Consider the following 24,532-nt stretch of genomic DNA (forward strand, 5'->3'; position numbering starts at 1 on the left):
TTGGAGATCCATTGTTAGCTTTTGAGAATTTGTACCCTTTTGAAACCTCTCCCTCAGCAGCGAGTGGAGCTACTGTTGTTTGGACACCTAACTCCACTTCAGCTTGATTTCTGCTCGTCTGAAACTGCTAACTCCACTTGCGCTGGGTAAAGTGTTGATTTACCCGCGATTTGGTTAAAGTGTTGATAATATAATGACACATGCAAGTATCTGACAATATATAAAGTCACTATACCAACTTTGATGAGGCAGTATTGCTTTGTTTTAAAAATATAAGGTTTTCTTCATTTCCTGAAAAACGTATATTTTGTTTTTGCGTTTCCTGAACAATGAGCGTTTTGGAGTTAGCAGTTTCTGGCTGGACAGCAGAGATATATTAGTTGTATATACTATTTTATTTCATTTTAAATTATTTTTGTTTTGTTTGCAATTTCTTGATTTGCAAACTAAAAGGTGATATACTATGTAACCATTTATATAATTTGTGAAGATCAAAATCTTCAATCATTTTTTGTTTGTTTTTAACTATGCAATGGTAGAATTACATTGTATTATGTTTTAATTGTATTGTAAAGTGTGAATGTTTGGACCCCAGGAAGAATATAGTCTTCACTGTGGTGAGGACTAATGGGGATCCGTAATAAACTAAACTAAACTACACTGCTCAAAAAAATAAAGGGAACACTTTGATCCCTTAATTCCTTTGAGCAGTTTTTGTTAGCAGTATGTACTGTACACAGTTCATGAAAACATTTCTTTGAGCTGTGTGTGTGTGTGTGTGTGTGTAAGTTGTTTATTAACTTACACACACAATTAATGTTTGTTAATAGCACGTTAAATTCTTTATAAACGGTTATAAACACATAATAAAGTTAATAACTACCTTATCATTCGTTTATTAACTGTTAATAAGTAGTTAATAAGTTGTTTATTAACTATTAATTAATGTTTGTTAATAGCACGTTAAATTCTTTATAAACGGTTATAAACATATAATAACGTTAAGAACTACCTTATAAGTTGTTTATTAACTGTTAATAAGTAGTTAATAAGTTGTTTATTAACTGTTAATTAATGCTTGTTACCAGGACGTTCGTTTAAAGTGCTACCGACTTTCTTTCTTACTTTCTTTATTTATTTTTATTCACTAAACGTGATATATTGGTACCAAAGACATCCAGTTTTGCTTTAAGGCTAAGCATGTTAGGCTACTGATTTGTGTACTGTGTGTATGCCTTGAAAGAATTCACAGAAATATATAAGAGGAAAAAACGTTATTATAATTATTATAAAAATGATTATTAAGGTTTCGAGGCCAATAGGCTCGAAGCCTTATTACATCTGTAAGAGTTCATTATTCTTCCGCCGGTTTTGCCAGTTCTGGCCTAACCGCGTGGTCACTTTTTATGAAATTCGGCAATATGGTAGAGGGCTATGCCAAACGGCGAAAACCCGAAACTCACAAACATTGGCCAAAGGGTGGCGCTGTAGCACTCAATTGAAATATGCCAACTTTGAACAGGTACAACTCATGCCCTGTTTGACCCACAGCCATGAAACTTCAATGCACACATGCGTCTCCTCATGCCTAACAACTTTCACACTCTGACTTTTGACCTCTGACCTTTAGATCTCCCACCATTTTGAATTCTATGAAAAGCAGTAAAAAAGACTCTTCCTTCGTACAGATTGAGCAATCTGTACGAAACTGTATACACATGAACTTTGGACCAATGCCGACAGACGTGAGCAAGCGGATTTTCCATAAGTGAAAACGTTAAGCTTTTATAAGCCAATGAAAATTGCAGTTTTATGACAATTATTCATCTGCCCCTAACACATACATGCAGACTCACATTTGTTTGACACTTTGCAATATTGTAGAGGGTCCTTCCAAGTATCACTGAAACCAATCTTACTCCAATAGGTCAAAGGGGGGCGCTATAGCAATTTTTTGAAAATGCAAACTTTAAACAGGCAAAAGTCATGCCTCGTTTGGCCGACAGCCGTTAAACCTGCTTACACATGTGCCTTGACTCATGAGGAACACATGTATCACTTTGACCAGTAAGCTCTGCCCTTAGATTGTCTGCAATTTTGAGCAGTTTGATTTCTGAGCAATTTGCGTGAAAGTGTGTCATGTGCGTGAACTCCCTTTTCACAGGTTCGGGTCTGTTGGCCCAATGGCTTAATCATCTGCCTTGATACCACAGGGTCGCCGGTTCAAATCCCATGTCATGCAGACTTCAACTCAATTGCATTGCACACAACATGATTGTATCAATGAATAAACATGCAATTGATAAATGAAATGCTTATTGAGAGTAGTTATTTTCAATATATGACGTACTTCATTCCCTCTTTTGTTTTGTTTTGTTGGATTCTCCTTTTTCACTGACTAAGGCTGTGGGTTGAATAGCTTGATCAATACACTGTTAGTCTCATGTGCCAGAGGTCCATGGTTCAAACCCCACTCGTCACAGTTTACATTTAAATTACATTGTACAAAACATGACCCTGTTAATTCAGACATGTGCAATTTTCAAACAATAACATGAAATGCTTTTTTGAGAGTAGTTTTTTTTAATGTTTCACATACTTTCTTGTGAAAATAGCCGATCTACAATCTCACACCTTTTTAGATAGCAACGCATTGTGAGCTTGTAGATCGACTATTTTCACTAGTTTCCATTCCGAAATGTATTGAGCAGTTTGAAAAACATTTAAACCAAGGATTTCTGAGCAATTTGCGTGAAACTGTGTCAAATAAATGTTTGATGCCCTTTTTCACAGGTTCAGGTGTGTTGGTTCAATAGCTTGATCGCTTAATCATTTGCCTTGAAACCACAGGGTTGCCGGTTCGAATCCCACCTCATGTAGACTTATAATTGCATTGCACACAACATGACTGTATCAATAAATGCATGTGCAATTGTTAAAAATAACGAGAAATGTATACTTGAAAGTAGTTATTTTTAATGCATGATGTACTTCATTCGCCCTTTTGTTTTGTTTTGTTAGATTCTCCTTTCTCACTGTCTGATCCTGTGGATTCAATAGCTCCACCAGTAGAGTGTGAGCCTCATGTGCCGAAGGTCCCTGGTTCAAATCCCACTGATTACAGTTTACATTTAAATTGCATTGTACAAAACATGACCCTGTTAATTCAGACATGTGCAACTTTTAAACAATAACATGAAATGCTTTTTTGAGATTAGTTTTTTTTTATGTACAACATACTTTCTTGTGAAAATAGGCTCACAACTTTTCAGATAGCAACACATTGTCAGCTTGTAGATCAACTATTTTCACTACTTTCCATTCCAAGAACACAAAACAAAACTTTATTGCTAAATATTTGTCAACCAGTAATCTAGAGTAGTTAGCAGAACAGAGGCTTGGTTCATAACGGACTGAAAAACCTATAGATATCAACAGACACCATCAGGGAGGCTATATTTCTAGTTCAATAAGAAGAGAGGCAGCCTGTGAATCCATAGGTCGCTGGTTTGATCCCTGTCCCCAACAATGCATTGAGGTGATCATTATTTGGAATTCTTACTTTGTTACAAACATACTCCTGGTAGCCTGTCTGTCTGTCTGCCTCTCTCTCACTCTGGCACAGTCTGGCACACTCTGTCACACTCTGGCACACTCTGTCACAGTCTGTCTGTCTGCCAGTCTGCCACTCTGTCACTGTCTGTCTGTCTGCCAGTCTGCCAGTCTGCCACAGTCTGTCTGTCTGCCAGTCTGCCACTCTGTCACAGTCTGCCAGTCTGCCAGTCTGCCACTCTGTCACTGTCTGTCTGTCTGTCTGCCAGTCTGCCACTCTGCCACTCTGTCACAGTCTGTCTGTCTGTCTGTCTGTCTGTCTGTCTGTCTGTCTGTCTGTCTGCCACTCTGTCACAGTCTGCCAGTCTGCCAGTCTGTCACAGTCTGCCAGTCTGCCAGTCTGCCACTCTGTCACAGTCTGCCAGTCTGCCACTCTGTCACAGTCTGCCAGTCTGCCACTCTGTCACAGTCTGCCAGTGTGCCACTCTGTCACTGTCTGTCTGTCTGTCTGTCTGTCTGCCAGTCTGCCACAGTCTGTCTGTCTGCCAGTCTGCCAGTCTGCCACTCTGTCACAGTCTGCCAGTCTGCCAGTCTGCCACTTTGTCACTGTCTGTCTGTCTGTCTGTCTGTCTGTCTGTCTGTCTGCCAGTCTGCCAGTCTGCCACTCCGTCACAGTCTGTCTGTCTGCCAGTCTGCCACTCTGTCACAGTCTGCCAGTCTGCCAGTCTGCCAGTCTGTCACAGTCTGCCAGTCTGCCAGTCTGCCACTCTGTCACAGTCTGCCAGTCTGCCAGTCTATCACAGTCTGCCAGTCTGCCAGTCTGCCACTCTGTCACTGTCTGGCTGTCTGCCAGTCTGCCAGTCTGCCACAGTCTGTCTGTCTGCCAGTCTGCCAGTCTGCCACAGTCTGTCACAGTCTGCCAGTCTGCCAGTCTGCCACTCTGTCACAGTCTGCCAGTCTGCCAGTCTGCCACTCTGTCACAGTCTGCCAGTCTGCCAGTATGCCACTCTGTCACAGTCTGCCAGTCTGCCAGTTTGTCACAGTCTGCCAGTCTGCCACTCTGTCACAGTCTGCCAGTCTGCTTGCAGCTATATTTAAGGTTTTGAGGCCATCAGGCTCAAAGCCTTTCTTGGGATACTAGGCTTTCTTTATTATGGGGCCAGGCTTCCAGCATGGACCCATATTGTTATTGGCATTATTCCGTTTCTTCTTCTTCTTCTTCTTCTTCTTCTTCTGCCGTTTTTGCCAGTTCTGGCTGAACCGTGCAGTCGCTTTTTATGAAACTCGGCCATATGATAGATGGTCATGAAAAACGATCAAAAAATAAATCTCACAATCTTTCGTCAAAAGGTGGCGCTATAGCACTCAGTTGAAAATGACAACTTTGAACAGGTACAACTCATGCCCTGTTTCACCTACAGCCATGAAACTTCGATGCACACATGCGTCTCCTCATGCTGAACAACTTTCACACTCTGACTTTTGACCTCTGACCTTTAGATCTCCCACCATTTTGAATTATATGAAAAACAGTTAAAACCTATCTCCTCCTGGGATTTTTGAGTAATCTGCACGAAACTTTTTACACATGAACTTTGGACCTATACCAAAAAACGTTTGCAAAATATCTTCCATAAGTGAAAAAATGAAGCTTTAATGAGCCAATGAATATTGCAGTTTTATGACAATTATTCATCTGCCCCTAACTCATACATGCAGACTTACCATTCTTTGAAACTTTGCAGAAATGTAAAGGGCCATTCCAAATATCACTGAAACCAATCTTACTCCAATTGGTCAAACGGGGGCGCTATGGCAATTTTTTGAAAATTGAAACTTTAAACAGGCAAAAGTCATGCCTCGTTTGGCCGACAGCCATTAGACCTGCTTACACATGTGCCTTGACTAATGAGGAACACATCTATCACGTTGACCAGTAAGCACCGCCCTTAGGTTGTCCGCAATCTTGAGCAGTTTGAAAAACACTTAAACCCAGGATTTTTCAGCTATTTGCGTGAAACTGTATGATCAGTGTGATCTCTTTTTTCAGAGGTTTGTCTCTTGGTCCAATAGCGTCCCGCTTAAGTGTATGTCTCACAACCTCAAGGTCACAGGTTCAAGCCTCACTTGGTGCAGACTACATCTAAGTTGCATTTCACACAACATGACTATCAATGAATACATTTGCAATTGTTAAAGATAACATGAAATACTTAATTGAGTGTTTTTTACATACTTCATTGTGAAAATAGCTGATCTACAATCTCACAACTTTTCAGATAGCAATGAGAGTATGTTTTTTCAATGTATAACATACTTCATTGTGAAAATAGCCGATGTACAATCTGACAACTTTTAATGGTTTGTGAGCTTGTAGATCGGCTACTTTCACTAGTTTTGGTTCTGAGGAGATGTACAATTTCTTCATTGTTAAATGGTTTGTGAACGAGTGATCTTTGTGTTAGTGAAACAGGGGCTTGGGTCATGACAGAAGGCAAGAGTTTGTGATCCTCAACAGACAATATCAGCCTGGACAAAGCTATAGCACTATAGGTTGTGTTGCAGCTACCTAAGAGTGCCTCACGATCGCAAGGTTGCCGGTTCAAGCCTCACTTGATGCAGACTCATTTAAGTTGAATTGCAAAAAACATGACTCAGTCTATTCCGTTTCCATGGCTCTCTCTCTCTCTCTCTTCAATCTATTCCGTTTATATCTTCAATCTATTCCGTCTCCATGTCTCTCTCTCTGTCTCTTCAATCTATTCCGTTTCTATCTTCAATCTATTCCGTTTCCATGTCTCTCTCTCCGTCTCTTCAATCTATTCCGTCTCTCTCTCTCTCTCTCTCTCTCTCTCTCTCTCTCTCTCTCTCTCTCTCTCTCTCTCTCTCTCTCTCTCTCTCTCTCTCTCTCTCTCTCTCTCTCTCTCTCTCTCTCTCTCTCTCTCTCTCTCTCTCTCTCTCTCTCTCTCTCTCTCTCTCTCTCTCTGAGGGTCGGCCATAGCTGAGTGGTTAGGGAGCCAGAGGCTCTGGTTGACCTAGGTACGATTCCAGGCCAGGTCAGCAAATGTGTCGATGAAATGAAATTTGTCCCTGAGCAAGACTCTTAACCCCTAATTGCTCACAGGCCCTCATTGGAAACAAGACCGCAAGGACTTTCATGAACTGACCTGTTAAAGGAATTATCATTTCTCTTTCTCTCTCCTGGCCCCGTATTATCGCTGCTTGCAGTTATATTTACGGGGCCAGGCTTCCAGCATGGACCCGTATTGTTATTGGCATTATTGTCTCCGCCAGGCCGAAAGGCGTTTTACCCCCTGTCCGTCCGTCCGTCCGTCCGTCCGTGTGTCCGTCCGTCATTCGATCTGTCTGTGTACAGCTAATCTCCGGCACCGTTGGCTTGCTCGCAGCCAAACTGTGCACACACACTCCCTGGATACCAGAGCAGAACCTCTGCCCCAAATTTTTCACAGGGGCCTGTTATAGCGCCACCAGGAGGCCGATTGGTGCAAAACACATTTCTTGACAGTACTCCTACAGATTTTGTCCAAAAATCCCGCAAATCGGTACACAGTGTCTCTATAGTCATTAAACGAAACGGGTCTTTCAGATTTCTCATATTCCATCCTGATTGGCTAAAAATGTCTTCCAAAGTTTGCAGGAGTGCTACGTTTTGAACAAAATGCCTCAAATCATGAACACAGCATGCAATTTCCGTGAAATTTTGCACGCACAGTCCCACTAGGCCGAGGAAGAACTACCATTTGAACATTTTCAAATCAGCCTCATGGTGGCGCTATAACAGGCCGATTCGTGTTTTTACCTATAATTGCACCGATCTGTGTAAAACTTTGTTTGCACACTCCCTATAGGTCAAGGAAAAACCTTTGCCCTGCATTTTTCACATCTGCCTTTTATAGCGCCACCAGGAGGCCGACTTATGTAAAACACATTTTTTTATACGACTCCTTCCAATTTTATCCAAATTCCACGCAAATCGGTACACAGGATCTCTATAGTCATGTGATCACGACGGATCTGTTTTATTTTTTCATATTCCATACTGATTGGCTAATATTGACATGTAAAGTTTGCATTATTGGCTTGTTTTGAACAAAATTCCGCAAATCATGAACGCACCGTCCAATTGCGCTCAAACTTTGCACGCACATTCACACTATGTTGAGGAACAAATGCCACCTTTTTAACATTGGCCTGTTATAGCGCCACCAACAGGTCTAATTTAGCGAAACACATGTTTTTAACAAAATGCCTCAAATCATGAATGCAGTCGTGCAAGGCCTAAGAAGAAATGGCACCCTTTTCACGTTGGCCTATTATAGCGCCACCAGGAGGCCACAATAGCCTACCTGACCTGGCGGAGACCTGTGCTCCGAGGAGCACTTTTTCTAGTTTTGTTTTTGTATAGGTACTAGATGGGGTAAAACTTAGGCTAGCCTACTACTTGTCACATTTCCTCGGAGCGTCCGTTCTCCTGGACACGTGGGCTTAACCATTACAGTATTTAAGCTTATTAAATTACTCTATAGCATATGAATCATTTATTTTATCCTGCAGGAGTGAGCGCTTCTCAGCACCAACCGTGGCCGACACATACAGAGACATAAATAGACTTATGCAGTCTTTGAATTAAAGGTTTACTGCATACAATATTTGACATTAAAAATTATAAAAAAAAATGATATTTTATAGGCTTTTTAGCCAATTCTGACAGCACTACTAAGCGCGTACATGTTTAAAAGAAAGAGCAGGTATTCCCAACAGAGAGGAGTGTTTGGAATAAAGTGTTTATATGGTAAATTACGATTGGTATACCGATTCAAAAGGTATATACCACCCCTCCAAACCCGAATGAAAATTCATTCAGATCAGACCGGAATGGAATATACTATTCCAATTGATGTGTTTACACAAGCATTTTTATTCGGAATGAGCAGTCATTCCGAATATAAGTGGAATATACCTGTACATGTAACCACAGCCACTGTGTCTGGGATTATTTAAGCAACGACTCAGCAAGCAGCAAGTAAGCTAGCAACAGAAGTTCATGAAAGATATATTCTCTGTGCGTTGGTTAGATTATGTTAGGGGTTATATGCCAGCTGACCACTCAGTACAAGTGCCACTGTGCACCTGAATTGGCACTGCCAGCGATGATTTGGTAGAATTCACATTTGAGGAGACACTGGCAGCCCTGTTGCATCAGGCCTTGGCTGTGGCTCAGACTCATACCGGCTCATGGTTGGATAACATTGTGCAACGACAAATGCTAATGATCTACAGTGTTATGTTTCTGTTTTCAGGTCCAGGGCTGGCCTTCATTGCATACCCTCAGGCAATAGCCATGATGCCCTTACCTCAGCTATGGGCTGTCTGTTTCTTTTTCATGATCATTCTCTTGGGTCTGGATTCACAGGTGATATAAAAAATGGAAGACTACATTTGATACTGAAATATATTTAGCTCGTAGTGGTTGCTGTGAAAACACTTTTTACTATATAAAATCAGAGCTGCTCAATGTTGTGGTTTGGGGTAGTGACTTTTGTTGTTGTTGTGAAATATCCCTTTATGTTGTATGTCAGTAATTAGAAGAAGATGCAGCATTAATAAGCCCATGCAATCTATAGGCCCACTTGCACTTTTATTCTGCTTTAAAAAAATAATTGTATATAATATATATATATATATATATATATATATATATATATATACCTAGTGTACAGTGTACAGTGAATATCTTGATAGCCTGGTAGATTAATTGACCAGTTTCTTTTAACACATTGTGTGCCAAAAACGGTCTGGACCGTTTTTGAGAATCCATGCGGGAGGTGCCATAAACGGTCCGGACCGCTTTTTGACCCATTCTATTTTTTTATATACGTGGGGCCCACGTGGGCCGCTCTAACGAAACTTTGGGATCAAGGAGTCTCTGAGAAGGATGTGGATCCATGTCAAAAATCCTTCCGGTCGGCCTCTCCAATGTTAACTCCTTGACTAAAAGCTTAATGTGTCCATTTCTTTTTAACGTGGTGGAAGTGAGCCGTTTTCGATCGAGAAATATTATCGTTCCAGGCGTTAGTGGGGACCCTCCGCCGTCTCGCACGCACACTTTGTTTACATGCACTTCCGCGTCGGTACAGCACGAAACGTATCAACGTAAGTGCATGGAAGAATAGCAGGCACTGAACGTACAATATTTTAATAAACCTCTGGCACACGATGGCCCTCATTTATCAACGCGGTGCAGCCCAAATAATGGGCGTACGGCGAGATCACCGCACCTTTCGGCATTTATCAATATATCCTGACGTGGGCTTCATCCTACAGTACGTTGAAATCTCACGTCTGGTCGGGACCAGTTGTTGACATTGGCTGCACCCGTTTATTCCATTCTAGACCTGCGGAGTAGCATTGTTTGACTGTCTGAGAGGCATCTGGACACATAATCCACTCATAAATCTGTATATCTACACTAATAAATAATCCCTGTGAAAATATAACATTTTATAAAGTAATTTAAACAAACTGCTTTCACAGTCATTCAGATAAGATTCTAGATCTGTCTGTATTGAAAATAGCAGATCTACAAGCTCACAAGCCAGCGTTGCATCGCGACGCGTTGTGAGCTTGTAGATCTGCTATTTTCAAAAATATACGAGCGCTTTTGCGCCGGGAGTCCCGCGGTCGGGACTCCCGGGCACCTTTTCATGGACAGTGAGGTCTACAAACTTACAGTAGCTTGTCCTATGTTATGGAGTTATGTCATAGAGAGTTATGTAGGCTACACAACCTGGCTGGGTTAAGGATATAAACCTGACGCTCCAATATTAACGTGGCGGCACGGAATCACTGCAGTCCGCCCGAGTCTCATGTACCGCTACGCTACGGAAAGACAAGTTGGGCGGCCGCGTGTGTGTTTGTGTGTGTGTGTGTGTGTGTGTGTGTGTGTGTGTGTGTGTGTGTGTGTGTGTGTGTGTGTGTGTGTGTGTGCGTGTGTGGCGAGGCGGGGCGAGCGGGGGAAACATGCTTTTTTTGGGTCGTATTCTGGTTCTTCATGTCGTGAAGTCGGGCGTTTTGTGAATATTTAAGGGAGTGTTATTTAAATGACGCTCGTTTTCAGACGTGAGATTTATCAAGGCTGGGACCAAATGTCCGCTCGGATCGGCTGTGTAGGATTCGTTGATAAATGTGACTTCGACGTTGGTGTACGGCCGAATATATGGAAAAATATACGCCGGTTTAATACGCTGCGTTGATAAATGAGGGCCAATGTGTTAAAGGTAGGGTGAGTTATTGAATTGAAGTGTTAAATAGCTCTACAATCTGTTGGTTGCCATAGGCTGGACTGCCATGGAATTTGCTGTGTGTAACGCCCGGGAATCGAATCAGGGTCTCCCGTGAGGAAAGCCAACATCTTGTCCACTAGCCTAAAAGGCTATATTGGTCTAAGCCACTACTGCTACATTGAGCTATTAACCCCAATGTTAACCCCATACTCAAATACTGGCGTGTTGAGAAGCCAAAAGCAGGACAGCTAGGCAGGTAGTGTTCAAAACCCATGACTGGGTGAATAAAGGTGAACAGAACAGACATCACACACAAACTGACATGATGCAACACCAAACAATAACCCCCCAAGGACTGACTGGGGAACAAGACTATATACACATGACTCAGGCTGATTACGATACAGCTGGGTAAGACATGAACATAGAACCATGACAACTAGAACATGAACATAACATAGACATAGACATACGACCTAGACATGAGAGGCAAAGTTTGTAACTGTGACCCCTGGAGGATGAACCATTCTTAATGTGTCGACCCCATGACCTTTCCTCCAGGGCTACCCTCAGGTCAACCATTACATTTTCATCCCCCTTAGTGGCAAGGCTCTGGGAATAGAAATATTGATTGTTTAGTTTGTTGGTCATTTGGTCAGTTGTGGGCCCCCAGGGGTGATGTTGGGCTCACAGTGTTGTCACTTAGCCCTGCTATGTGTGAATTCTGCTAGTAATAAACTTTATTTGTATAGCACTTTTCATGACATGAAATGCAGCGCAAAGTGCTTTACAGAGCAAGAATACAGTTACAGTTACAACCAATTTAACAATAAAGCAAACTAAAATAAAATAAAATAAAATAAAAGCAAAAGCATAAAACAACATTAAAATAGGCAATACAGTGAGGACTTAAAAATCAACCAAAGAATCAGCTAAAAGCAAGAGTGAAGAAATAGGTCTTGAGCTGTGCTTTAAAGCTATCGACAGAGGCTGCCTGTCTTAGGTGTAATGGGAGTTTATTCCACACTGTTGGTACGTAAAAGCAGAATGCTGCTTCACCGTATTTTTTATATGTCATTGTAGGCACCTCGAGCAGGTCAGCACTTGAAGACCTGAGGGGCCGGTTTGGAACATATCTCTCTAGGCAGTCATAGAGGTAGGAAGGTGCCAGACCATTTAGAGCTTTATAAACTATTAAAAGAATTTTAAAATCAATCCTAAAAACAACCGGGAGCCAGTGTAGTGAAGCTAGAACTGGAGTGATGTGTTCTCTCATCCTAGTTTTAGTTAAAATTCTGGCTGCCGCATTTTGAACAAGTTGTAATCTGTCAGTTGTTTTCTTAGGCAGGCCAGAGTAGAGTGCGTTGCAGTAATCAAGTCGAGAGAAAACAAAAGCGTGGATCAGCGTTTTTGCATCGTCTAACGACAGATAGTCTCTAATTCGCGCAATATTTCTAAGATGAAAGAAAGCAATCTTGGTGACATGATTAATGTGTGTATTAAAATTCAATTCAGAATCGATAATAACCCCCAGGTTCTTTACTGTGGTGTTACTTTCTACAGCCAGGTTACCAAGTCTACTTATTATTGATTCTCTCTGCTCACTGGAGCCAATTATGAGGACTTCTGTTTTATCCTCATTTAGCTTAAGAAAGTTCTCACTCATCCAGCATGTTATACTGGACAGACAGGTCAACAATGGGTCTAGAGCGCAGGGGTCGTCTGGAGCTACCGAAAGATACAGCTGGGTATCATCAGCATAGAAATGGAAGTTCACTCCATGATCGGCGATGAGTTCTCCCAGCGGTAGTATATACAGGGAGAACAATAAGGGACCCAGAATTGAGCCCTGTGGAATACCAGAACAGATGTCATGTTTGTCTGAGTCAAAATTAGCTAGGCTGACAAAATAGCTTCTGCCTGTTAGGTAAGAGTAAAACCAAGACAAGGCTGTGCATGACAAACCAATCCAGTACTCCATGCGTTGTAGTAGAATTGTGTGATCAATCGTATCAAAAGCAGCGGTTAAATCAAGGAGTAGGAGAACAGATACATTTTTGTCATCAGCGGACACCCTAAGATCATTAATTACTTTTACAAGTGCTGTTTCTGTGCTATGACCTTTCCTGAAGCCAGATTGGAATTTGTTATGAACCTTATTGTTCTGTAGGAACACATCCAGTTGATGAAAGATAGTTTTTTCTAAGACCTTGCCCAGAAATGGCAGATTAGAGATTGGTCTATAATTACCCAGCACCAATGGATCAAGGTTGTGTTTCTTGAGTAACGGCCTGACTACAGCCGTTTTCAGTGAGTCTGGAAAGACGCCTGAAAGTAGAGAGCTGTTTACAATTCTTAGGATATCTCCAATCACACTGTCTAAAACCTCTTTGAGAAACGGGGTGGGTATTGCATCCAGTGAACAAGATGATGATGTCATCTGTGATATAGTTTTACGGAGTTCCTCTTCATTAATTGGGCAGAATGATATTAGGCTTCCTCTGGAGTGATCTACATTTTTGCACCATGCACCATTTGCCGCATTTGTAGTGCTAGCAGCAGCATTCATAATACCAGCTCGAATGCTAAAAATGTTGTTTTCAAAAAAGGATGCAAACTCATCACACTTAGCTTTAGAGGCAGGGAGCGACTCCTTGTAAGCTTGGGGGGGGGGGGGGGGGGGGGGGGGGGGTTTAAGAGATGTTCAATGGTAGAAAATAAGACTCTGGCATTTTGCTTGTTGTCATTGATAATGCCTGAAAAATATGCCTGCCTTGCCAAGCGCAGTGCTTTGTTATAGGCCACTGTTGACTTCTTAAAAATATCTAGGTGGATAGTGAGTTTGTTTTTTCTCCAAATTCGCTCAGCTCTACGACATTCTATCTTGAGTGAGCGCATGTGCTCGTTGATCCAGGGTGTTACTCTAGAGTTAAGTTTCTTTTTAGTTTTCATAGGAGCCACTATGTCAAGAGCTGACTCTAATTCGAGATTAAAATGTTGAACCATATCATTCACTGAGGGAGCGTCAAGTAGGGGGGGCACCTGCACACACGCCAGATGACGAGGAAACTCGTTTGCTGCAGATGAGCTAAAAAAACGTTTTTTTATAGTATATTCTGTTTTGTTTTTCCCTAGATCAGAGACAGTCATATTAAAACACAATAAATAGTGGTCTGTTAGTTCGGGCTTATCAATAATACCGTCAACAGTGATATTCAAACCTTTAGTGATCACCAAGTCCAGGGTGTGGCCATGTTTATGTGTTGGCCCAACGACATGTTGAATAAAGTCAAAATTGTGCAGTAACTGTAGGAAACCCCTAGCCACAACATCTGTGTCAGCAATGTCAACATACAAATTAGCATCTCCAGTAATCAGAGTTCTGTCATAATTAGTGGAGCAGATAGATAATAGTTCTGATATTTCTGTTAGAAATAAGGCTTTGCTGCACTTTGGAGGCCGATAGATACTAATCATAAGGACAGACGATTGACTCTCCAATATGGTGGCCTGGTATTCAAATGAATTAAAACTGCCAAGGTTTGTCAGCGGTTTGAATTTTAAAGTGTCAGAAAATATATTGGCCAGACCACCTCCTCTTTTTCCCTCACGTCCTGAGTGAATGAAACTGTACTTTGGTGGGCATGCTTCAGCTAGGAGCACCGCTCCATCAGAACCAAGCCAAGTTTCTGTTAGAAAGATAATATCTAGTTTCTCTTTACAGATGATATCATTTACAGAGGAAGACTTGTAATTAAGTGACCTGATGTTAAATAGGGCCAAGTTTAGCTTAAGGCATTCTACTATTTGGCTGTTGCCTCTACAGGGGATAGCATAAATTTGCTATATTAGCAGAGCGTTTAAAATCACTAATTGTCCTGGAAACTTGGGCCAAGACATGATTGTGGCTTGGCATAATGGGCCCTGCCGATATCAGACATCGAATGTATTCTCTAGACGTGTCAGCATCAGGGTGTTCTTTCGACGCCGTGGAGGGGGATGGGTGTGGCTTTGGCACTTTGTTCTACCACTCTACCTTATTGGCCAATTTCATAACTTTTAAACTGCTTTTAAAAAACAATCAAATGGCCATATAGCGCCAAGTGGGTGTTTGGGTTAATCCATCTAAAGCCTGGTGATGCAATGTTGTAGGTTCATATCTGCTATTCTACTATCTACTATTTCTGGTGCGCAAACAAGTATAAAGTATAAATAAATGCATTCAAGTATACAATATACACATATAAGTCAGTCAAGTTATTCACTCTCATTGTTTTTTTTTTAGTTTGTTGCAATGGAGGTGGTGATGACATCCATTACAGATATGTTTCCCACAGTGCTGCGTAGGACAGGGCGACGGGAGATCTTCCTTCTCATATTCTGCATTGTCTGCTTCTTCTCCCAGCTTCTCATGGTCACTGAGGTCAGTATTTATTTTATTTTTCTTCATATAAGGCCTATCGGCATCTAATACTACACATTTTAACAGAGTAACAATGCCTGCTTTTTGCCAAGTAGGCATCATAGTAGCAAAGTGACCTCCACAAAAACAATCTAAAATACATCTTAACACATTGAGTGCCAAAACCATTTATACGGTTTTGCAAATACACCTGTGGAGTGCCAATTTTTTATTTATTTATTTTTTCCACGCGGGAGGGGCTAGAGCAGCTCTGGGATCACCCTAGGCGATTCTGAGAAGGAAGGGCCAGATGGATCACTGTGTCAAAAACATGGCTCCCCATCCGCTTCCGTTCTATTTCCTTCTCTAAAACCCCTATAACTCCGAAACTTTTTACGCTGGGGAAAACAACTCATTTTGCATCCGCAATCGCTCCGCCATTGTGACCCGCGTGAAAGATGTTATCGTTCCAGCCGTTAGCCAGGACCATCGGGCAAAATGGAGACATGCTTTTTTTTTCATGGATCGCTCGTCATGGAGTCTACAGCTTTAAACAGCACAATGGAGCTTAACGGTGAGATTCCCGGCACAAACGTATTCTGTTATTATCAAATTCTGGCACCCAATGTGTTATAATTCCATTGGCAATATTGGGACATAAAGTGTGCTCAAAGGTGGGATAGAGAGGTTAATAATAGTAGCAACATTAAAAGCTTGGACCGTGGGTGACCCTATTTCTTTCCAAAGGTCAGAAATGCTGACACCAAAAAAATAAAACTTAAGCTCAGATTCTCAACTGCACCCTGGGAAAACAATACATTTTAGATATAGGTTAGGTTCAGGTGTGACCCTATGGGTGTGACCTATTGTTTGAACACCACACCTCATGTCTCTTGCTACCAGGGGGGGATGTATGTGTTCCAGCTATTTGACTACTATGCCTGCAATGGAGTCTGCCTTCTCTTTCTTGCTGTGTTTGAGTCCCTGGCTTTGGGCTGGATATTTGGTAGGTATTTCAGAAATAATACAAAGTAATTCACAAGCAATCGCAGTGTCCAAACATTTCAACAGCTAACCTCTGTCCATAACCCTGTACCAAATTCTGAATCAGGAGCAGATCGTATGTGTGGCATCATACATGACATGACAGGCGTGCGCCCCAATCCCATGTTCAAACTCTGCTGGCTCTATCTCACCCCCTTGGTCTCACTGGTGAGTTGAAGCAACATTATCAGTATTGCAGTGGTTCACAACTGTGGTCCTGGTGACAAATACTTTATCCACATTCAGATAATTGTATTCACCTTATGTCCCGTCTCAGAAACAGAAATAGTCTGAGTAGATGGCTTGAATGAAATGCTTGTATCACTTCCGCCCTTAGTCCACTCATAGTGACTACTGGCCAATCACAGCGCTCACAGCGCTTTGACTACTGTCCAATCACAGTGCGTCTTTTCCGGGACTTGTCAGTGCAATGGTTCTCAACCAGTGGTCCCCTTCTGTGACGCACGAGACTAAGGGCGGAAGCTGGTGCGCGCCCGAGATACAGACGCCTCAGAGCCGAAGGAGGCGTCTACCTTTATATGTCTATGGTGCAGATGGGGAGATTTCAATGGCGGCCGTGTCGTCTTGCGTCGGCTATATCCAATATGATCACTCATCTGGCCGTTTGTAAACACACCCGGGACCAGTGTGCGTAAGTAGTAAAGTCAGACAACTGTCTGTAAAAAATAAATATCCATAACAATTATAGGCGCAAAAACGTTTTTGTTTCCTTTCTCCCCTCAGCTCTGTTTCATAGGTTTCTTAGTGGAGTACCAGCCCCTAACTTACAACCGTTGGTATATCTATCCAGAATGGGCCAACGTTATGGGCTGGATGTTGGCGCTCTCCTCCATTGTACTTGTACCAGGGTGGGCACTGATGAAACTGACCACTGGGCCAGGGACCCTCCGCCAGGTGAGAGTACAGTAGGTAGTAACATTTTGGAATAATTCATTTGAGAGATATACTGTGACAGGGGATTATGTTCTGTACAGTAGGTGTAAATGTGGTGCTTGGGATATATTGAATGATTAACATTGTACCCATGCAGTCCCCACACTGATTCAACTCAGCAACATTACCATTTTGTCTTATTTGTGCCCACACTGCTAACTAAAGTCTTCAGAATGAATGTGATATGGTGATGAGGGCCTAAAGTATTGTTGCTAACATGGTGCCTCATCTTACAGTAAGTCCATAATTGTATGCCTAACTACCAACATCTCTCATCTCATCTCAACAGCAATTTCCTTGTAAATGCTATCACTACTACTAATAGAAAACGAACTGTTCACAAACATCAGCAACTCTCAGTTTTGATACTCTTTAAAGGGAAAATCCACCCTAAAACAGAGGCATTCTGCTATTCTAAGGGGGTGCATTTCTCCTTTCCGACGTGTCGCCTTTCCGACGTTGACGAACCCTATACCTAACCCTAACCCTAACCCTAACCGCACGCGGAAGCCACTAGTCGGAGTGGTGAGATGTCGGAATGGAGAGTGTCCATTCTAAGGATATTGGCCAGCTAAGTTAATATACAAACAGACAACATGTCTCCCTATGAGACATAAATCAAAGCATGATTTGAATGTTGTATTATTTTAGCTACAGTGATGTCATGCCCTAGTAGGCTATGTTTGAATATAGGGGAAATGAATCTATGACGTGCGTTGGAGGTGCAAACGAATAAAACAAAGGTGCTTCCTCATTTTTCAGAAGATAGTGGATGTCGCAGGTCCCTGCACTACAATACATAGTTTTGCACTAGAACAGAAAAAGATATCACTGTATACGGTCCGTCTGCAATGCTGAAACCTGTGTTGTTTGCATCTCAAAGACGATGGCAGATATGGCCACATCACTTTTGTGGGAGGACAATGCTACCTGACAAGCATAAATACCCTCAATGCTACCTAGTTAATAGATGAAGGACATGTGAAACTATTGTTTGGCTATAGATTGTGATTTGATCGATTCAAGATGGGGACTTAACCAGCGTAGTAGCCTACACACCACTAAACAGCTCCTTGCCTTCGGCTATGCAGACAGTATCAAAAGAATCTTCCCAGACTTTGGATGCAGTCCAGAATTGCATTAGCCAGACTACTGATTTGCAGTCTGTTTGTAGATATCATAGAGTGGATTTTCCCTTTAGTTTACACTGGAAATTTAAAGGACCATACTTATAATCTGGCATGTTTAATCCAATGACTATATCTCACAGTATAATTGACCAGTGACCAAAGCCTATTGTGACTTGGTTGATTTGTGTGGAAGCCACTGGATTGGATTGGTTTCAGTAAGCCTGCAGTATGAAAATATACTTGCAGACTTAGAACTGAAGCACAGAAAAGTCGAAAATGATTGGAAAGTGGGAAAGTCCATTCCTTGTTGGCCACATAATGTTTCGCCATTATTAAGTATTCAGGTATGTTTGGTGATGGTAATGGGTAATGCAATTATTTATCTCTACTCATTAGCGCCTCCATTTGTTATGTGAGCCAGCCGACCTGCCAGCTGACCTGCTGACCCAGAACACAAATGCTCTGCTGCACCACATTACCTCAGAAGCAGAGATGGAAGCGAGAGATGGAAAGGGAGAAGCTAAATAAAGTCTTGTGATTCCTGTAAACAAAATAAGAATGGTTCATCCTCCAGGTGTCACAGTTACAGACTTTGCCCCTCTTGTGTAGGTCTTGTATTTCTGTTATAATCATGTTCTAGTTTTCATGGTTCTATGTTCATGTCTTCACCAGCTGTATCTCATGTGTAATCAGCCTGAGTCATGTGTATATATAAAATCAGCAATCCTGGATTAATCGTTTAATGATTGACGCTGTGCCATGTGCCATGTGCCATGTGCCAAAGCAAAAAAAGTGATTCTGATGAAAAGGTTAACTTGACCTAGAATTATCCTTTGGGTGTAAAATCATTACACAGTTTTATCATATAAAGGGAGCATACATTCAGTACAGAAAAAATACCAGTGTTGGAAAGTAACTAAAGTAACTTATCGAAAAAAAATACCTTTTTCCAGTAACTAGTAATATAACTAATTACGTTCACGTTTTAGTAATACATATTACAGTTACTCAAGGAGCCAAATGGGCTATTTGTATTTGCGCACTGGATTGGGTGATGGGCGTATTGATACGTAGATGTTGGCACCGCATTGGCACCTTGATGGTGGTAGTGTCTCTGTGGGTGGCCTCCAGCGGCTACAAGTAATTGTCCTCACCTGCTCACCTTAAGGCTGGTTTGACCGTGGAAGAGGTATATTTTGTTGACCTCATTTAGAATTTTGCTCACTGTTTAAATTATTTCTTTGCACATATTTATTGCATATATTTATTGGAAACTTGTATTGTATTTGTTTGGTGACACTGAAATAAAACATTTTAAACTTGAGCTTTTGTTTGGACGTGAGTCCTTTTAATGTGCCGTCATACACACACAGGCAGTTTGGGGAACAATATAGGGTTAGGCTATTTACATAAGTGTCCTGTCAATTGATTAACACTGTGAATTTCATTATTCTTCACATCTTACATTTATATTTTACACACATAGGCTGCTACTACTAGGGCTATGCTGATTTATGATTTAGCTGTGAATGGGTTTTGTATTGTTTTTTGATCATTCATTTAATGCTAAATGGATTCAAGTTCATCAAGGCCCCATTCTAAGGTCAGTATGATCAGAAAAGACAATCAAAGTTCACTGCCAAAGCATTAGTAAATAAAATGGAACATCTTCAAAAGGAACAAAAAGCTTAGGTTAACACAATTTAAGCAGTTGTAAAAGTAATTAACAAGCTTATGCAAAGTTCTGACAATTCTCGAACCGTTCTTCACAAAATCTCATCTTCACAATGCATCTGCACTGTACGATGAAGCAAATAAGCTTCATGGCTCAGTCATTCCATTGCTTCCTCCAGACGAACAAGAAAGGCAAAATGTTTGGTTTTCAAACATACACAAACTTAAAGTTGAATTAATTGAAAATACAACTAAATGGCTTTCAGACATAAATGGCCAAATTCAAAGTACAGTTCAGTTACATGAAGATTGCTTCACCTCAGCCACAACCACCTCATGTTGAAACACCTAATGCAGTGAATAATGACAATGTTACTTGTGTTTCAGAACATCCTGAGGATGAGGTGGGAACATCTGTTGCAGATGGTAACCCAGACGACAGTATTTCTAATGTTGCAGTTGAAGCATAAAAGAAAACGAGCTCTGCAGGGAGCAAGGGTAGCCACTGCCTCAACTACTTTGTCTGCACGTATAATAGCAGAAGCATTCCTTGCTTGTCGGAAGCTGCTCAAGGAGATACATGCTTTGGAAGAGCAAGAGGCGCAGGTCAAAAAGAAGAGAGAGCAGTTGGATTTGGAGATGGAGATAGTGGCATCAGCAGCTAAAATAAATGTCTTGAAGGTTTCTAGCACCTCTCCAGCGTCTGGTGCTGCAGCCAGTGGTACATATTTCCTACTTTGAGAAAAATAAACTATTCATATGTTGGATGCTGATACTGAGACATGTGTGCCTTTGTCAGTGAGGCAGCCAGTAGGTCAACCATCTCAATATGCTTCTAGTGAACAGCAGTCACGTTCACATTTGCTGGATGCTCGGCCTAAGAAGCCACGTCCTCACTTATTGGATGCTCGGCCTAAGGTGAATTATGTGGGGCTGCAGTCACAAGTTGGATCAGACCAGCCACAGCCAAGGACTGAGACAGTTAGGGTGACAAAGTGGAACACATAACCCTCAAGCACGTCCTCAGTCGCAGTTGCATTCATACCAACCTACACCTTTAGATATATACTAAAGGACAGCCCAGAGATATGGTTCCTGCTGCAAGTGGCTATGCCAAGGCCAAATCCTTACTGCAAGAGCACTTTGGCAACCCATTGAAGATCACCTCTGCTTACATGGACAAAGTCTTCTTGTGGCCAGCGCATAAGTCCGAGGACGTCAAAGCACTTCAATCTTACAGCTTCTTACTGCGGGCGTGTTGCAATGCTCTAGGAGAGTTTGAATCCACATACGAGCTGGATGTCCCTGCTAACATGTAGACTATTATCAATAAGTTGCCTTATACGGTCAGGGATAAGTGGAGAGATGTTGCCTGCAGTTTGCAGGAGAAGTACCGTCGCAGAGCCACCTTTCGTGATATTGTTGATTTCATTGAAAGGCAGGTGAAAATTGCAAGCAACCCACTGTTTGGAGATTCTTCCCCTGAAGTATCGAGGCAGGAAGTGAGGCTTGCTAAACCTCAGTCTTTTTCTAAACCCATGGGAAGTAGCTTTGTGACCACTGTCGCTACCATAGATAGGAACAATAACACTGGATGGAAGAGGGAAAAGCTCACCTATTGGAGTTTGCTTGCTTTGTGGAGCTGGGCATACCTTGGACATGCACTTCATATTGGAAAGGAAGACACACAGTGATAAGATGTCCTTCTTAAAAGAGAAAGGGGTGTTTTTTGGCTGCATGTGCATTGGGCACAGCAAAGACTGCCGCAAACGCCTTGTGTGCAAAGTGTGCAGTATGAAACATCCCACCAGCCAATGGACAAACGGGTACAAGAGATAAAAGTGCTTTGATCTCGGCGCAGTCCAGTGGTCTTACTGGGGCTGGTGAAAGTCCAAGTCCAAGAAAGGTCATAAAACAGTGGTCACCTATGCTTTTCTTGATCCTGGGAGCTCGGCTTCATTCTGCACAGAAGGGCTCATGAACTGGCTGAACCTCTCAAGAAGACGGTCTGACATTCTCCTAAGAACAATGGGTCAGGAGAAGGTGGTGGTCAGTCACATTGTGATATATTTGGAGGTAGCTGGGCTGGACACAGATTGTTTCTGCAAGCTACTTGCAATGTTCACTCAGAAATGTATGCCTGTCCACCAAGACAACATCCCTAGGCAGGAAGATCTGCGGAATTGGTCGCACCTTGAACACCTTGAATAACGGCGATCGACTCAGGGGTGGATCTTCTTATTGGAACCAATGTTCCCAAGGCTTTAGAGCCGTGGGAAGTGGTCAGAGGTGGGGATGGCGGTCCTTATGCGATTAGAACCATGTTGGGTTGGACCGTGAATGGTTCTCTTAGAGGTGACTGCATTACCGACACCGCTTGCATGAGTCATGATGTCACCGTCAATCGGATTTCAGCTGTGGGAGCAGCAGACGAAGGCAGACTTCCCTGAATGCGTTCAGGATGAACAGCTTGGATTGTGTAGGGAGGACCTCAACTTCATGGAGTCTGTCAACAGTACAGTTGGTTGATGGTCATTACAACATTGGCCTGCCTTTGAGACAAGGTGATTTTAGAATACCGAACAACAGGAAGGTTGCTGAACAGCGTGCCCTGGCTCTAAAAAGGAGATTCAACAAGGACTGTTTTTTTCATGCAGACTACATCAACTTTATGAGTGAGGTCATCTCCAGTGGTTATGCTGAGTAGGTGCTAACTGAGGGTCTGGGTCGTTCTGATGGCAGGGTGTGGTACATACCGCATCATGGTGTGTACCACCCACATAAGAAAAAGTTGAGGGTTGTGTTTGATTCCGCGTCTACTTTGCAAGGAACGTCTTTGAATGCCCAACTTAGTGTGCTTAACTCTGTCACTAGACTGTGTGTGTGTGTGTGTGTGTGTGTATGTGTGTGTGTGTGTGTGTGTGTGTGTGTGTGTGTGTGTGTGTGTGTGTGTGTGTGTGTGTGTGTGTGTGTGTGTGTGTGTGTGTGTGTGTGTGTGTGTGTGTGTGTGTGTGTATGTGTGTGCTTGATTTTACATGGTGCCCCAGAAAGGTGTTATTTTATCTACTGGCATGGAGAGATAAAAGACCTCTGAAAGTCTTAATAAAGAAATGTAACTTAATGTGCTGTACTGCACGTCGTTGCCATTCACATGGCACGTGGCTGTTGCATGTGCATTGTGCACGCATGTTTGCGTCATGTTCTACTTTGCTGTACCGTGAAACTAATAAACCGGTTTCTGCACATACTGTACCTAGGGATGAATGCAGCGCTTAAATTATCTGGAATGCATCCTTCTAAGAATACAGGTTGAGTTATTTGCAGCGCACAACGAGGCCCAACATGGACTGCAGCACTCAGCTGGGTGAGGCTGAAAACTGATGTTCCCCCGCGGCATGAAAAAAGGTAAAAAACAAAAAGGTATGGAATGCGTTTCTACAGGTCTTGAGAGCTGCAGCCTCTATGGACATTTCTAAGAACCACTTGTGGAATGTCTTAGATTTGTTGTCTACGCCAGGCCGAAGGCATGGCGAGAGAGTATGTTTTACCCCCTGTCCGTCCGTCCGTCCGTCCGTCCGTCCGTCCGTCCGTCCATTTTTCACATGGGCCTGTTATAGCGCCACCAGGAGGCCGATTTGTGCAAAACCTATTTTTTATATTACTCCTACAGATTGTATCCAAACGTCATACAAATCGGTACACAGTTTCTCTATAGTCATGTGATCAACCCGGATCTGTCCGGTTTTGAACAAAATGCCTCAAATCATGAACGCAACTTGCAATTTCTGTGAAATTTCACACGCACATTCCCATTAGGCCGAGGAAGAAATGCCACTTAAAATGTTTCAAATCTGCTTCATGGTGGCGCTATAACAGGCCGATTCGTGTTTTTACCAATAACTGCACCGATTTGTGTAACTTTGTTTGCACACTCTCTAGAGGCCAAGGAAAAACCTTTGCCCTGCATTTTTCACATTTGCCTTTAATAGTGCCACCAGGAGGCCTAAAGTAAAATACATTTGTTGATATTAAGCCTTCAGATTTTATCCACATTTCACGCAAATTGGTACACATGATCTCTATAGTCATGTGATCAAGACGGATCTCTTTGATTTCTCATATTCCATCCTGATTGGCTAAGATTGACATCTAAACTTTGCAGGAGTGGCCCGTTTTGAACAAAATGCCGCAAATCATGAACCCAGCGTCCGATTGCGGTGAAACTTTGCACACACATTCGCACTTCGTTGAGGAACAAATGCCACCCTTTTAACATTGCCCTATTATAGCGCCACCAGGAGGCAGATTTTTGCAACACTTTTCTTTTTTATATTACTCCAACACATTTTGTCCAAACATCATGCAAATCGGTACATATTATCTCTGTAATCAAGTGATCAAGATGGTTCTGTCCGATTTTTCCTATTCCATCCTGATAGGCGAATTCCGAACATTGCTGGCCCACAACAACC

The 24,532-nt window shown here is 42.2% G+C and overlaps 1 protein-coding gene across 1 annotated transcript in view; it reads left to right on the forward strand.

The window, feature by feature from the left end:
- The window catches only part of LOC311054525 (sodium- and chloride-dependent GABA transporter 2-like), a gene marked incomplete at both ends in the record, with an annotated part of 34,085 nt that extends 12,706 nt beyond the window's left edge, over nt 1–21,379 (forward strand). Inside the window, 7 exons of the mRNA XM_084070539.1 lie at nt 8,874–8,986; nt 15,142–15,279; nt 16,162–16,264; nt 16,370–16,470; nt 17,047–17,217; nt 20,448–20,486; nt 21,122–21,379. Coding sequence (XP_083926665.1) covers nt 8,874–8,986; nt 15,142–15,279; nt 16,162–16,264; nt 16,370–16,470; nt 17,047–17,217; nt 20,448–20,486; nt 21,122–21,379 — 923 coding nt within the window. The remainder of the gene's footprint in view (nt 1–8,873; nt 8,987–15,141; nt 15,280–16,161; nt 16,265–16,369; nt 16,471–17,046; nt 17,218–20,447; nt 20,487–21,121) is intronic.
- Between the last annotated feature and the right edge of the window lie 3,153 nt (nt 21,380–24,532).

This window comes from Gymnoscopelus microlampas (genome assembly GCF_963454915.1).
Source record: "Gymnoscopelus microlampas genome assembly, chromosome: 11".
NCBI classification, from domain to species: domain Eukaryota; kingdom Metazoa; phylum Chordata; class Actinopteri; order Myctophiformes; family Myctophidae; genus Gymnoscopelus; species Gymnoscopelus microlampas.